The sequence below is a fragment of the Lactuca saligna genome, chromosome 2, assembly GCF_052625555.1.
Source record: "Lactuca saligna cultivar CGN05327 chromosome 2, ASM5262555v1, whole genome shotgun sequence".
NCBI classification, from domain to species: Eukaryota; Viridiplantae; Streptophyta; class Magnoliopsida; order Asterales; family Asteraceae; genus Lactuca; species Lactuca saligna.
The window spans coordinates 183,509,183-183,522,822 of record NC_136418.1 but is presented as its reverse complement, the minus strand read 5'-3'; the positions used below and the strand labels follow the sequence as shown (position 1 = coordinate 183,522,822).

General features: G+C 33.5%; 1 protein-coding gene across 1 annotated transcript; it reads left to right on the top strand.

Moving 5' to 3' along the window:
• Positions 1-6,249: 6,249 nt before the first annotated feature.
• On the top strand, positions 6,250-7,076 carry PEX11B (peroxin 11B). Its single transcript, XM_078977171.1, has one exon. The coding sequence runs from the start codon at positions 6,307-6,309 to the stop codon at positions 6,985-6,987; it is 681 nt and encodes a 226-aa protein (XP_078833297.1). The 5' UTR covers positions 6,250-6,306; the 3' UTR covers positions 6,988-7,076.
• The last annotated feature ends 6,564 nt before the right edge of the window (positions 7,077-13,640 follow it).

Below are 13,640 nucleotides of genomic sequence, written 5' to 3'. Positions count from 1 at the left end.
CCTCATACTGACGGACAGAGTGAGTGGACTATTTAGACTCTTGAGGATATGCTCGGGCATGTGTGCTAGACTTTGGCGGGAGTCGAGATACTTATCTTCCGTTGGCTGAGTTCTCCTACAATAATTGTTACCATACCAATATTGATCGAGCTCCCTTCGAGATGCTTTATGGGAGGAAATGTCAGACCCCAGTTTGTTAGGGAGGGGTTGGGCATCAGGTTATGGGGAGTACTGAGGTAGTACTCAAGATCACCGAGTTGATATAGCATGTGTGCAGATGGCTACAGACCGCGTAGAGTTTCCAGAAGAGTTATGCTGACCGGAGGTGTTCAAACCTTGAGTTCTAGGTTAGAGATTCTATGCTTCTGAAGGTGTCACCTTGTAAAAGTATCATCCGGTTTTAGAATCGGGGCAATTTAGGCCCCAAGTACATTGGTCCTTTCCTGATTATCAACCAGGTGGGCAAGGTTGCGTATTGGCTAGATCTGCATGATGAGCTTAGCTAGATCCATAACACTTTCCATGTTTATCAGCTACGGATGTGTTTAGCTGGTAATTTTGTAGTGGTTCCTTTGGATGACATTCAGGTTGATGGACACTTGAATTATATAGAGATATCGATTGCGATTCTCGACAGGAAGACGAAAACCTTACACAACAATGTAGTGAGCCTAGTGAAGGTGCAATTATAGCACTAGAAGGTTTTTAAGTGGACTTGGGAACCCGAGTAAGAGATGAGGGAGCATTACCCCAAGTTGTTTGTAAAACATTTAAACATGGTCACGACATGAGGGATGCACCGCCACATTGTGACATGGTCGTGTTATATGGGATGGGTCATTTAAGTGTCATGACGTACTATAGGGGTCACGACGTGGCAACAGATCAAATAAAAACCCTAATTTTAGACTTCGACCCTATTTAAAGGAGGTAAGGGGCTATGGTTTCCTTCACCCTTAGCATCCATTACCTCTAAACCTGTAAAAGAAAACCCTAATCCATCTCCTCTATTTTAGGCTCATTTTTGTGCTTGTACTTTCTTTTGAAAGAAGAAGGATTCCTTGGAAGTGTTGTGAGCTTCTTAGCTAGATTGAGGCTTCATTTTGAGCAAGTTTGGACCTTTATAAGTGTCCAAGATCTAAACTTTCTTATTCTAGGTTGCTAGATTTGAGTTTTTGTCCCATTTTCTTCATATATAAGTTAGTCGGAATGGTAGGATTCCATAAAGTTAGCAACTTTATGGAACCTTGAGGTCCTTTGGATATCATTTGGTTCAAATCTGGAAATTGAAGGTGTATTGGACCCAAATATGTGAGCCTTGGTGATTTTTCTTCATTTTTTACCTAATGTAAGATCTAAACATGCATTGGACATGCATGTCCATAAGGCATCAATTTTTAGGATGATTTTGGAGTTATAAGGCCCTGTATAAAGTTGTAATGTGTGGCTTTTAAGTTTAGGGTTGAATGTGTTAAGTTGTCTATTTTGCTTAAGTCACGGTGTGGCCATTTGGTAGTCACGACGTGACGATGAGAATTTCCTCAATTATTTAGGACTGGCTCTGTCACGACGTGAGGGCATGGCCATCATGACATGACGGTGGCCTGGATCGAAAATAAGTGGAGTTGAGGCTGATTTGAATCGTGATCGAGTTAGGACCGGGTCAAATCCGTTTTCTACAACGTGATCATGAGTTGGTCACGACGTGAGGGTTAGCTAATGGAAGTGTCGACTGTTGACTTGCTGACCTAGTTTGACTTTTGATTAAAATGGCTAGTTTTGGAGGTTAGACTAAGGCGGGACCTTGTTTGATTCAATATGTGTGTTGTAGTATCGTTCATGTGGCAGTGAACTGTGTTTTAGCTGATCTCGTGAGTCAGGTGAGTCTTCTCATTATATTCTGTAGGATGCTAGTTGTCTTTGTGACTCCTGCATGTGTATGTTGGGTTAGGCTCATTTATGTGTATGTTGGTCTAGGCCAATTTGCTTGTATGTCAGATCAGGCCTATTTATTGGTATGATGGGTTGGGCCCATTCACCTATATGATTGGCTAGGTACATTTATATGTATGTTGGCTAGACCCATTTACATGTTAGGCTGGGCCCATTTATATGCATGTTGGGTTGGGCCTGTTTGTATGTTGGGTTGGGACAATGTGTATGGTATGTGGTATCTTAGGGGGCTCACTAAGCTTTGTGATTACGGTTTGTGATTTAAACATTTTTAGGTACTTCCAGTTTCAAAGGGAAGAGTCTGACTTGAGTGCACAACATCCCTTATGATTTTCCGCACCAATGATTATTATCTCACTCTGATGATTTTGATACATTTGCATTGTGAATGGTTTTGAAACACTTGATGTATGGATTTAATAATTTTAAAAATGAAAATTTTTATCATTATTTTTGGATTGGTACAAACAATATACTTAGGTCTTGTTTGTTTACCTTTTAATTGAAAAATCAAGATACAACCTCTTAGAAATTCAAATATATCATGTTTGATAGCCTCTTATAAAATACCTCTTAATCGAATAATTTTATCTGAAAAATCCAAACATATACCCATATTTGAAAAAGAAAAAAGATGTTGATGCCTTTATAATAAAACATGCCTCTTTTTTTTTTTTGAGAAATTAAATATCCTCGTATTTTTTATTTCTACAAATCCTCCTACCCAATTAAATAGTGACATATGTAACATTTAATGCTCATTTAATGAAATTAAATAGTGATATATGTAACATTTAATGCTCATTTAATGAAATATAATGATATTTTAATATACTAATATGACACATGTTATCATTTAATTAGGTAGGAGGATGTCTAGGAACAAAAATAGGAAATTTTTTAATTTCTCTTTTTTTTTCTCATACCCACGCCTCCTATTTCTATTGATTCCATTTTCTCTCTCTCCCCCCCCCCCCCCCATCCACACATACAAACAAGTTATCGGTGCTGCTTCCTTCCCTTTTTTCACGTCGACCGCCACCTCCTCCCTCTCCACACACTCCAACCATCGCCGCTGCTGCCGGCTACTCCTTTTTCGTCATCGTGTTCGATCAATGCAACAAATGTACATGATTTTTCCCCTAATACTCATCAAACCCCACCTAGGCCACTCCAGTGCCTTCCTTCACCACTCTAATGCTTTACTCTGCCAACGCTGCCACTCAAACGCCTTCCTCCACCAACACTGCCGGTAAGTTTCTTCTCTGACTTTGAAATTGATTTCCATTGCACAACACATCTCCGGTTCTATCGTCACAAATCACATCTCCTTATTTCTCTTGCTTTTTTGCTTATAGAATTTGTTGATTTCTTATATTTGTTTGTTGAAGTTGTTTGCTTTCCTCCATATTTGATTAAAATTGTTGATTTCTTATTATTTTTTGCTGAAAATGTTTGTTTGCCACTAAAATCGTTTGTTTGCTGAAATTATTTGTTTATCTCCTCCACATTTGATGATATTATTGGTTTATCTGCTAAAATGATGAAATTAAGATGTAAAATGTAGCTACGATTATATTTGAAGCGGATAAGAAGATGGAGATATGTGGTAATTTACAGGTCTGAAGGTCTTTTGAGCATGGAGTGACTTTTTAACATGTATTTTTCATGAATTCTTTTACTTGTAACTGTTTATTAGGGTTTGATTGATTGTATGCTATGTAAGATGGCTATAATGCAACTGGATTGAGGTTTTCAACATAGCCTATTGCTATCAATAATTAAACTTTTTTTTTCCATCAAATGATTTTATTTGGATTTTAGATTGAGTTCAATGTTGCAAATATTTTTAGTTGCTTCAAATTAAATTTGTAAGAATTTATTTGGATTTTAGTATGATTTCTTGGATTTAAAAATATTTATGTTTTATTTGGATTTGCGTTTATTTTTTATTTATGTTTAATTTGGATTTTATAGTTTTTATATTTATTTTTATAATTATTTAAGAAGTTGGTTCAGTTACTTTTTATAAAACAAAATATTGAATTGAACAAAAAATAATATAGAAGAGTAAAATAATCATTTTATAGTTTAGCACAACAATTCAAAACTTTCAACTAAACAACATCCTCTTTAATAAATGAATGTTTTTTTTTGTCATATGTCAATCTCTCATGAGTTTTGATACTTATCATTTTGTGGTATTTTTAAAATAAATATTATCCACTTGTCAAATTTTGATTTTTTTTCAATTTTTAAAATTAAAGTCATATACTTATATATGTAAAACATTAAATATCATATATATATATATATATATATATATATATATATATATATATATTCCGGTCGAGGTGGTTTTCACCAGCACGTAGGTGGTCTAAGTTCCTATGACCGAGTCTTTCTGGCTCCTGTGAACATCTTTTCTTAATGTATTAAAGAGGGCCTCTCTAACCGGTGAAGGTGGGTGTCCACTAACGGCCATTCCTGGCTCGGCTCCGATAACGCAATTTCGGGAGGAGTCGGTAATTGGGCGCTGGATCCCTTTGGACCTGGAGAACGTGTGTGTGTGTGTCTATATATATATATATATATATATATATATATATATATATATATATATATATATATATATATATATATATATATATATATATATATATATATATATATATATGATATTAAAAAATATTTTTTGTTTACATTTAATGTTTAAATTTTTTTATTTTAAAATCAACTTGTGTAATACACGGGTTTACACCTACTATTAAATATTTACTCTTTTAGAAATTCAAATATTTTAAAATTTTAGATATTAACAATTAAGATGCTGCCAAACAGCACTTTAAAACATCTCTAATGGTAAATTTATAGTATGAATTACAATTATTGTTACTAAATTTCTAATTGTATTTAGTTGGCAAACAAACTTTTCTTTTGGTTCATAATACCATTATATATGTGGACGTAACCGATGACGTGGAGTTTATGTAGATTGGAAACGAGTTATCGTGATAAAAAACATACTCAAGACGTGGAGTTTATGTAGATTGGAAACGAGTTACCGTGATAAAAAAACATACTCAATGGTATAATGAAAAAAAAAAGTTTGCTAGTCAATTTGATATAATTAAACATGTAGTGATTTATTTAACACGTAATAGATTAGGATAATGATTACTAATAGGAAATATGCTAAATAATATATTAGGACAACGATTAGACCTGAAGATCTTTACGGGAACAATCTTTCACTTTTTGTCTGCCACGTTAGTTTTTCCCTCACTTTTTTTTTCCTTACCAAAACGCAGGAAATTGTCGCCTTTCAGTACCTTTTATTTTTTTTATTCTTTTAAAAATATATTTCACAAATATTATACTTATTTTGTGGAGAATTACAAACCATAAATTTTAATATTTTTAGTATATATATATATATATATATATATATATATATATATATATATATATATATATATATATATATATATATATATATATATAATCTAACCGATCAAACAAGAGAAAGAATGTGGGTCTCTTTCCTCCATTCCTATCCCGCACCCCCATTCTCACAGGGTCGGTGTTGTGTTCCTGTGTGCAGGAACACTTTCTGTTGTTCTTACCTGCTACGCGCCTTGCAGCCGATAATTTAATAAATTTATTATAATATATGAGTTTTTTAACTTTATTTGAAATAAATTTTAAATTATGGTTTTATATAATGTTTTAATTTTGTATTTTTAAACTGTTTTTTAATTCAATTTTTTTTAAAAGATACAACTAAATGCTTAGAAAAACTTTTAAAAACTTATGCCGACATGCCCTTTATATTTAGAAAGAGATTTCTCATTAATATATTTTAGCAATTCCTTGTTATATCCAGGCAGATGTATAACCTCCAATGCCTAGTGTACATGTCATATAAGAATATTGTTCCTAATTTAGGAAATTTGATTTTGACAAAAATAATTTTTTCTTAATTTTCATATGATGACATGGTCTTGGTAGTGATTAGTGAACCAATTTTTAAGGCATTTTTTTCGTCAATTCTAACGCCGAAATCCGATAACGCATAAACGGAAACAAGAAAAATTGCAAAATACTTAAAAGATCATTTACGAAACAATGGTACAATTTATTTACTTGGATTTTTTGTTATATAATTTCGAAATATATGTAGACGACAAAATTTTCATTTCTAGGATAATATATCAAAAATAATATTGTCCATCCATAAATAAATTCATTTTATCCAAAACTACCCTTAACTTGTGGCTCTCCATGCCACCCTCACCATTATTTGTTTCCACAAATCACACACATTCTTACCCTTAGACCTCACCCCACACAATGAATGACAAAGTAGACAAGCTAGTGATCTTCCTGGCAAAAAGAGATGGGATTGACAAGCTTGTCAAAACCTTCCAATATGCCTCTAAACTCCTTGTTTGGCATCTCGAAACCACCAATCCAAACGCAGCCCATCGAGCCAAACAGTGCGAAGTGGCATCAGGGTTGAGCCGGAAAGCCTTTAGAACTGGCCGGTTTCTCACGGGCTTCAACGCCCTTAGGAGAAACCCTGGCCCAACCACGACTTACAGGGTTCTATCGGTCTTTGCTAACGCAGGGGAAATGGTCTATTTTTTCTTTGACCATTTTCTTTGGCTATCAAGGACCGGAGTTCTAGATGCAAATCTGGCTCGAAGAATGAGTTTTATATCAGCGTTTGGAGAATCGCTTGGGTACGTGTTTTTTTGTGTTATTGAATTTAGTATGATCAAAGAAGGGATTGAAGAAGAAAGAAGGATTCGAAGAAGTTCATTAGCAGAATCAAATGAAAAAGGTGATGAAATTAAGAAGATTAGGGCTGATAGAGTGATGAGATTAATGGCTGTGGCTGCTAATTTGGCTGATTTGATCATTGGCTTAGCTGATATCGAGCCCAATCCATTTTGTAATCATGCTGTAACACTTGGGATTAGTGGGCTGGTGTCTGCATGGGCTGGATGGTATAGAAATTGGCCAACTTGAAGTATGGGCAAAATTTGAGTTATTTTGATCATCATGATTCATGCATCATAATTTATTATAAAATCTGCATTATCAGTTTGCTTGTTGTATATATGGCGAAAAACTAGATAAAACTACGTTACTGAATTGACCAAAATAGTTTTCTTATGATGCTTATATTTTAGTTATATTAGGTTTGATGGAAGAGGTACGGTTTCAACCATAATATGTCACATAACGACACATTGTCCTTGGTGTGTGGGCTAGGCCGTGCATGACTCTCTCTCTCTCTCTCTCTCTCTCTCTCTCTCTCTCTCTCTCTCTCTCTCTCTCATTATTTAATTTAAATTTTCTTTTACATTATAAATATTACCTTATAGCATTCAATTTTACCACACTTAAAAATATATATATTTATCGCTTTATAATACTACTTCTATCTTTCTAGAATTTAAAATCATGTCTTCTTCAAACATTCAAAACAACCAGAAAACTCTCGCAAGAAACACATCAGGCCATTCATTTGATCGACCAATTTACTCGTCGTCCATTTATCATTATGATAGTATGCTACTATATACACAACAACATCCATAACCATATACATATACACAAAAACGTCCACAACAACAACCCCAGTTTCAATCTAAAACCAAATTTAATCCCTTCGACTTTCTGTTATTTTTAGTTTTTTTTTTTTTTTATTTAATTTAATATTATGTTCTTTTTAAGCTTTTAGGTTTTTAATTTATTGTTATGTATTTTTAGTTGAAATTAATGAAGTTTAAGTTTTATTGAAACTGAAATGTTTAAAAACAATTAAAAAAAAATAATTAACTCATATCATGGTTCCTTTCTTAACGTGTGACAAGAAAAAAATTGTAACATTGAGGTAGCGTTAAGATGAAGTTGATGTGACAAACAAAAAAAATACAAAAATAATATTACTCCTTCCGGTTTTAGTATATTATTTTTTTAATGGAATTAAGTTATTAAAGGATAATATTAACATACTTCCATCCAATTATGATTATCTATAACTAGTCTTTTTTGATTTCATAATTAAAAAACTCATATCACTCTAAAAATTATTTGATCGAGTATATATGACACAATTTTCGCAGTTATTTAACCTAATAAATCAAAAACTATTTATCACATGTCCTTTTCTCTTTCATTTTGACACATAAATTTTTATGATATTTTTCATTTAATTATTTTCCACTTGTCATTAATTTGTATTTTTCAATTATTTATGAATGTCACCTAATTAATATTTTAATATAATAAGAAGAAAATCCTTAGTTTAAGTTGATATAGACAAACAACATATCGTTTTAATGAACGCATTTCAATTTGACAGCAAATTCATTGCATTTGAATAATTGCTCATGTAGAATATATGAAATGTTGATTGTTATATCGATTTAATTTTAGTATGGCATCAAACATTGAATTTCTTTTTTCTTTTGATCATGGAATTTCCAATCTCTTTCATTTATATATGATTTCATACATAATCGTCTCATATCAATCTCACATTAATGTTGAGTGGTGTAATCAGGTTGCATCCATCAAATATTTGTTTAAATATATTAACAAGGGTCCTGGTATGGATACTCTTGCAGCTATACAAAGCAACAATGGAGATCATAATGACGACACAGTTGATGAAATAAAAAACTACTATGATTGTACATATTTGCCTGTAGGTAAGTCTTCGTGGTATATATTTGGATTTGATGTTCATTACAGGACTCCTTCCATTGTGAGCTTTCCTTTTCATCTTCTCGGGCAACAAAATGTTTGTATATGGTGCTAATAATGTTATTAAAGATGTCCTCAACAAGTTGTTTGTTTCTTCTTTAATGTTTTCATTTTGGATGAAGTATAATGAACATAATCAGGAAGCACAAAAACTTTCTAGTTGAATTTCCTACGAGATTTGTTTGGAAATTGCAAGAGTGTCATTGGGAGCCAAGCCAAAAAGGAATTTTCTATCGGTCAAATTCATAAAGTTTTTTCTAATCTTGATGAAACATATTTTTTTTACTAATTCTTTTAAATAAAATCAAAGGTTTGAAATCATTTGTAGACGTACATATAGTTAATGGACACGTATATGCTACTTTTAGAGAGATTTGTTACGCTTTTAGATTTTTGGAAGATAATAGGGAATATATTGATGCAAGTGAGGAAACAAGTCGTTCAATGTTTTGCTTTTATTTGCATTATCTATTTGCAACTATATTAAAGTCTAATAGTTCGTCTAGACAGTATTTTGTTTGATAACATACTTGACAATACTTATTTGATGTAATTCTCTACGATCAACAATTCATATTAGAATCACCAAGTATTATGATATTTTTCATTATTTAAATAAAAGTTTTACTTAAATATTTCTTACATAATATATTATATTTAATCAACAAAAATTACTATACTTTTTATATTTAAGAAAATCTTATTATTATTATTATTATTATTATTATTATTATTATTATTATTATTATTACTACGTTTTACTTTTACTTATTTCTCTTTAAAAAAAAGTAACTACTAATTTGTACAAGTTTAACGTTTTCAAAGGATCAAGTAAAGAACTTGACAATTTATGAGATTGAAAAAAAATTATTGCAGAACAATTCAACCCTTAAATTTTTTGATGGAATGTCTTACCCTCATCAAAATTTTGTATCTTTTTCAAATAATTGTTTGATAACTGAGGAGCTAGATTTTATCAAGAATCTTTTGAATGAGTTTCATCAACTACTTGATTCATTAACAATTGAATAACTATGTGTTTTGTTGATATTATGATAAATGTTCAATAAAAGAAAGGAGGATATTTTTTTGTTTATGATTATGAAGGTACCAGGAAAACATTTATTTGGAAAACATTATCTACCACCATTAGATAAAAATGTAAAATTATGTTAAATGTTGCTTCAAGTGGTAATGCTTCATTGTTATTGATAGGACGTAGGACAGTACACTCTCACTTTATAAATCCTATAAATCTTATCGATAATTCATTTTGTTGTATAACGCCTAATAGTGATGTTGTTGAATTTAAAAAAAAAAACATCACTGATTATACGGGATGAGGTAACTATGATTCATAAGCATGCCTTTGAAGCATTAAATCGATCTTTAAAGGATATATTAAGTTGTGATCTTCGTAGCAACTCAAATTTGTCATGTGGAGGAAAAACAATTGTTCTTGGAGGTGATTTCAGACATATTCTACATGTTGTTCCTAATAGAAGTAGACAATACATTATGAATGCTTCATTAAGTTCCTACTATATTTGGTCAAATTGCAAAGCCTTAAGATTAGCAAAAAAAATGTTAAGTGTTCAAACATCAGATATTAAAGAAACAATGACACATCCCTAAATTGCTCTCGCCCGGGCACACTTAACTGCATAGTTCTTATGGGACCTGCTGCCCTCACGGCTTTAAAACGCGTTGTTATAGGGAAGGTATCCACATCCCTTATAAGGAATGCTTAGTTCTCCTTCCTAGCTGATGTGGGATCAAGTGCAACCAGCCTTCACTCCCCCCCGCCCCCCATTATCGGGTTCAACGTCCATGTCGAACACATCGGCTCATGCCCTAGCTCTGATACCATTTATAACATCCCATTCTGGCACGTATCGCACTATTGTCCGCATTGGGCTCCTGGCGCGGAAACTTCCTAGGGGGTCACCTATCCCTGAACTCCTCTCGCTCGGTTACGCTTAACTGCAGAGCTCTTATGGGATCTGCTATGCTCACGGCTTTAAAACGCGTTGTTATAGGGAAGGTATCCATACCCCTTATAAGGAATGCTTAGTCCTCCTTCCCAATCGATGTGGGATCAGGTGCAACCCACCTTCTCTCCTCATTATAGGGTTCAACGTCCCTGTCGAACACATCGACCCGTGCCCCAACTCTGATACCATTTATAACATCCCCCTCTGACACGTATCACAATATTGCCCTTTTTGGCTCCCGCCATGAAAGCTTCCCAGGGGGTCACCCATCCCTGAATTACTCTCGCCCGGTCACGCTTAACTACAAAGTTCTCGCCCAGACTTGCATAACAGGCCCCGCCCAGACTAGCAAAACGGTCCCCACCTAGATTCATATAATAGGCCCCGCCCAGCATACAACAACATACATGTATAACACATGTAATAACATACAAAATAATCACTGGGCCCCGCGCCAACTAACAATAAATACAATCTTAATCAATAATTAACCCAAAATCCGATGCCCACTCCATAAACTAACATCCTAAAGGGTAAAACACCATATTACCATTTTCTTACTTGTTTCGTAACCAAGGTCCAACCCAAATGCAAAAAAACCCAAAATGGCAACCCACTGCCCAAATCAAAAGCAACAAAAGCCCATTATGACTCATAATCCGATTGGGCCCCAAAACCATCATGGACCTACTTCCAAGAAAACCCCAAGTTCATCCATTTCCCAAAGTCAGAAGTCCAATGACCCAATAAGACCCAATCCTCAGAAAGCCCAAAATGACAAGCTGGGGAGTATGCCCCGCATACCAGAATGGTACGTCCCGCATACTTACCCTCGAAGCACAGAGTACAAGCGACTGATGCACAAACCCTTCATTACGCTGAATATATTTACTGCGTACCCCCGACATACTCATCAGGGACCAAAAATCCATATTAAGCTCTTAATGGTTAAGCCAATGACTTCCAAGCTCATATATGACCCTAATGAGATGTCTTAACACATAAAGTTTGCAACTTTACTCCATTACATGGCTTAAAGGGACCAAATCCTTAACAACATCCATAATAAACATCTAAACTCATGTATAGACTTAAATAATTCATCAAAATCACATCTTTATGAACAAGGACCTCCCAAATGCCAATATCCAACATTCTAAGCTCTTGGAGTAGCTCATACTAACAAGGATGACTCTATGGACCAAAATGAACCCAAAATATTCCTTAAACTAGATCTAACACCTAGAGTGATCAAGATAGAAACTTTATACCTCCAAAATGTAGATTAAGATGCAACAAGCCTGGATCCAAAAGCTTCAAGAAATTCCACACTTCTCCAAGAAGTTCCTTCTTCTTCTATGAACACCAAAAAATGTGAAACACCACCCAAAGCTTAAAAACCACTCAAATGAGGGTTAGGGTTTCGATTCTACGGTTTAGAGGGATGAAGGATGAAGATAATAGGGTTTGGTGGTGAGTTAAGGAACTTAAATAGGGTCTAAGACCCTAAATTAGGGGTTGGGTCTGACTGGAGTACGTCCTACGTACTTCTGGTATGCCCAGCGTACTCCATAAGGTATGCAAGATCATTTTTCTTAATACTCCCAGCGTACGCCCAATGTACGCCCCGCATACTGGCCTTCTCACTAGTATGTCATGCATACACTTGTGTACGCCCCACGTACTCGGTTAAACCCTAAAACCACCAAACTTATGAGGCCATAAATTCTTCGTTATAAGTCTGTTTCCGACAATCCTTATATCCACAAAAAGTAATGAGAATCTCTACGTTTCTATCAACTCATACTTGCATTAAAACTTCCTGAACTAAAATCCAATTTCCATAAAAGTCCGAACTAACACTTTACCGAAATACCCCTTAGCTCTAAAACACAAACCGAACTCCCGAATCATCTAAATTACATTATCTACACTCAAATGGGTCTAAATCCATTTTCCTTAAAGGCCCTAAGCTGGATGATACCCGATCTTCAATCACCACCCCACATTAGAAAACGATTCGGAACATGGCATTACAAATTTAGCCTTCCTTTGTTTTTGACAATTGCCACTAAACTTTTCCATTCTTACACTTTTGGTTCCTTATTACAAAAGTTTGTGGTCTTAAAAATATTTTCACATTTTAGCAAGTTTAGTCCATTAATTCTTAGAAGCTTAAGGAATAGTAAAGTTCCATTGTCTTGGATATTTAAACTTTTCGATTCTCACACTTTTAGCCCCTTATTATAAAACTTTGTGGTTTTCAAAATTTAGCCACAATACTTTCCATATTTTGGAAGTTTAGTCCATGTCACTTTCTATTGTAAAATAATAATAATAATAATAATAATAATAATAATAATAATAACTAACCTGGGCGAGGCCTAAGGTTTGGTTACTAGTTATATATAATAAAAACAAGTGGTCTATGGATAGTATCCTTTTATGTCTTAGATTTTGACAATAATAGTTTCGTATATTAATATGTTTGGTACCTGTATAAAAAATAAATTATAAAAATCATCTCCATAATTTGTAGAAAATGTATGTGTGCATTTTTTTTATGTTTGAGTTTAAAATTTTGGCATCAATATTTTCGTATGTTAGACATGTTTGGTTGCTATATAGAGAATAAATTACAAAAGTTCTCCCAGTAATATACTGAAAATGTAAATGTGCTGTTTTTATTTATTTATTTATAAAAATTGTCTATTTGTTTAAATAATATACTCTTTGGTCAATGTGTTTAAAAAAATTGTCCTTGCAACAAAGAAAATTTTAAACTATGACCCAATTTTAAACTATGACCCCGCAAAATGGAAATAAGTAGTCTCACAACATGAGTCCCGAAACGGTGGTGGAAGAATTTCTAGTTAATAAATAAAAAGAAAAAAAAACATGAAAATGTGAGTG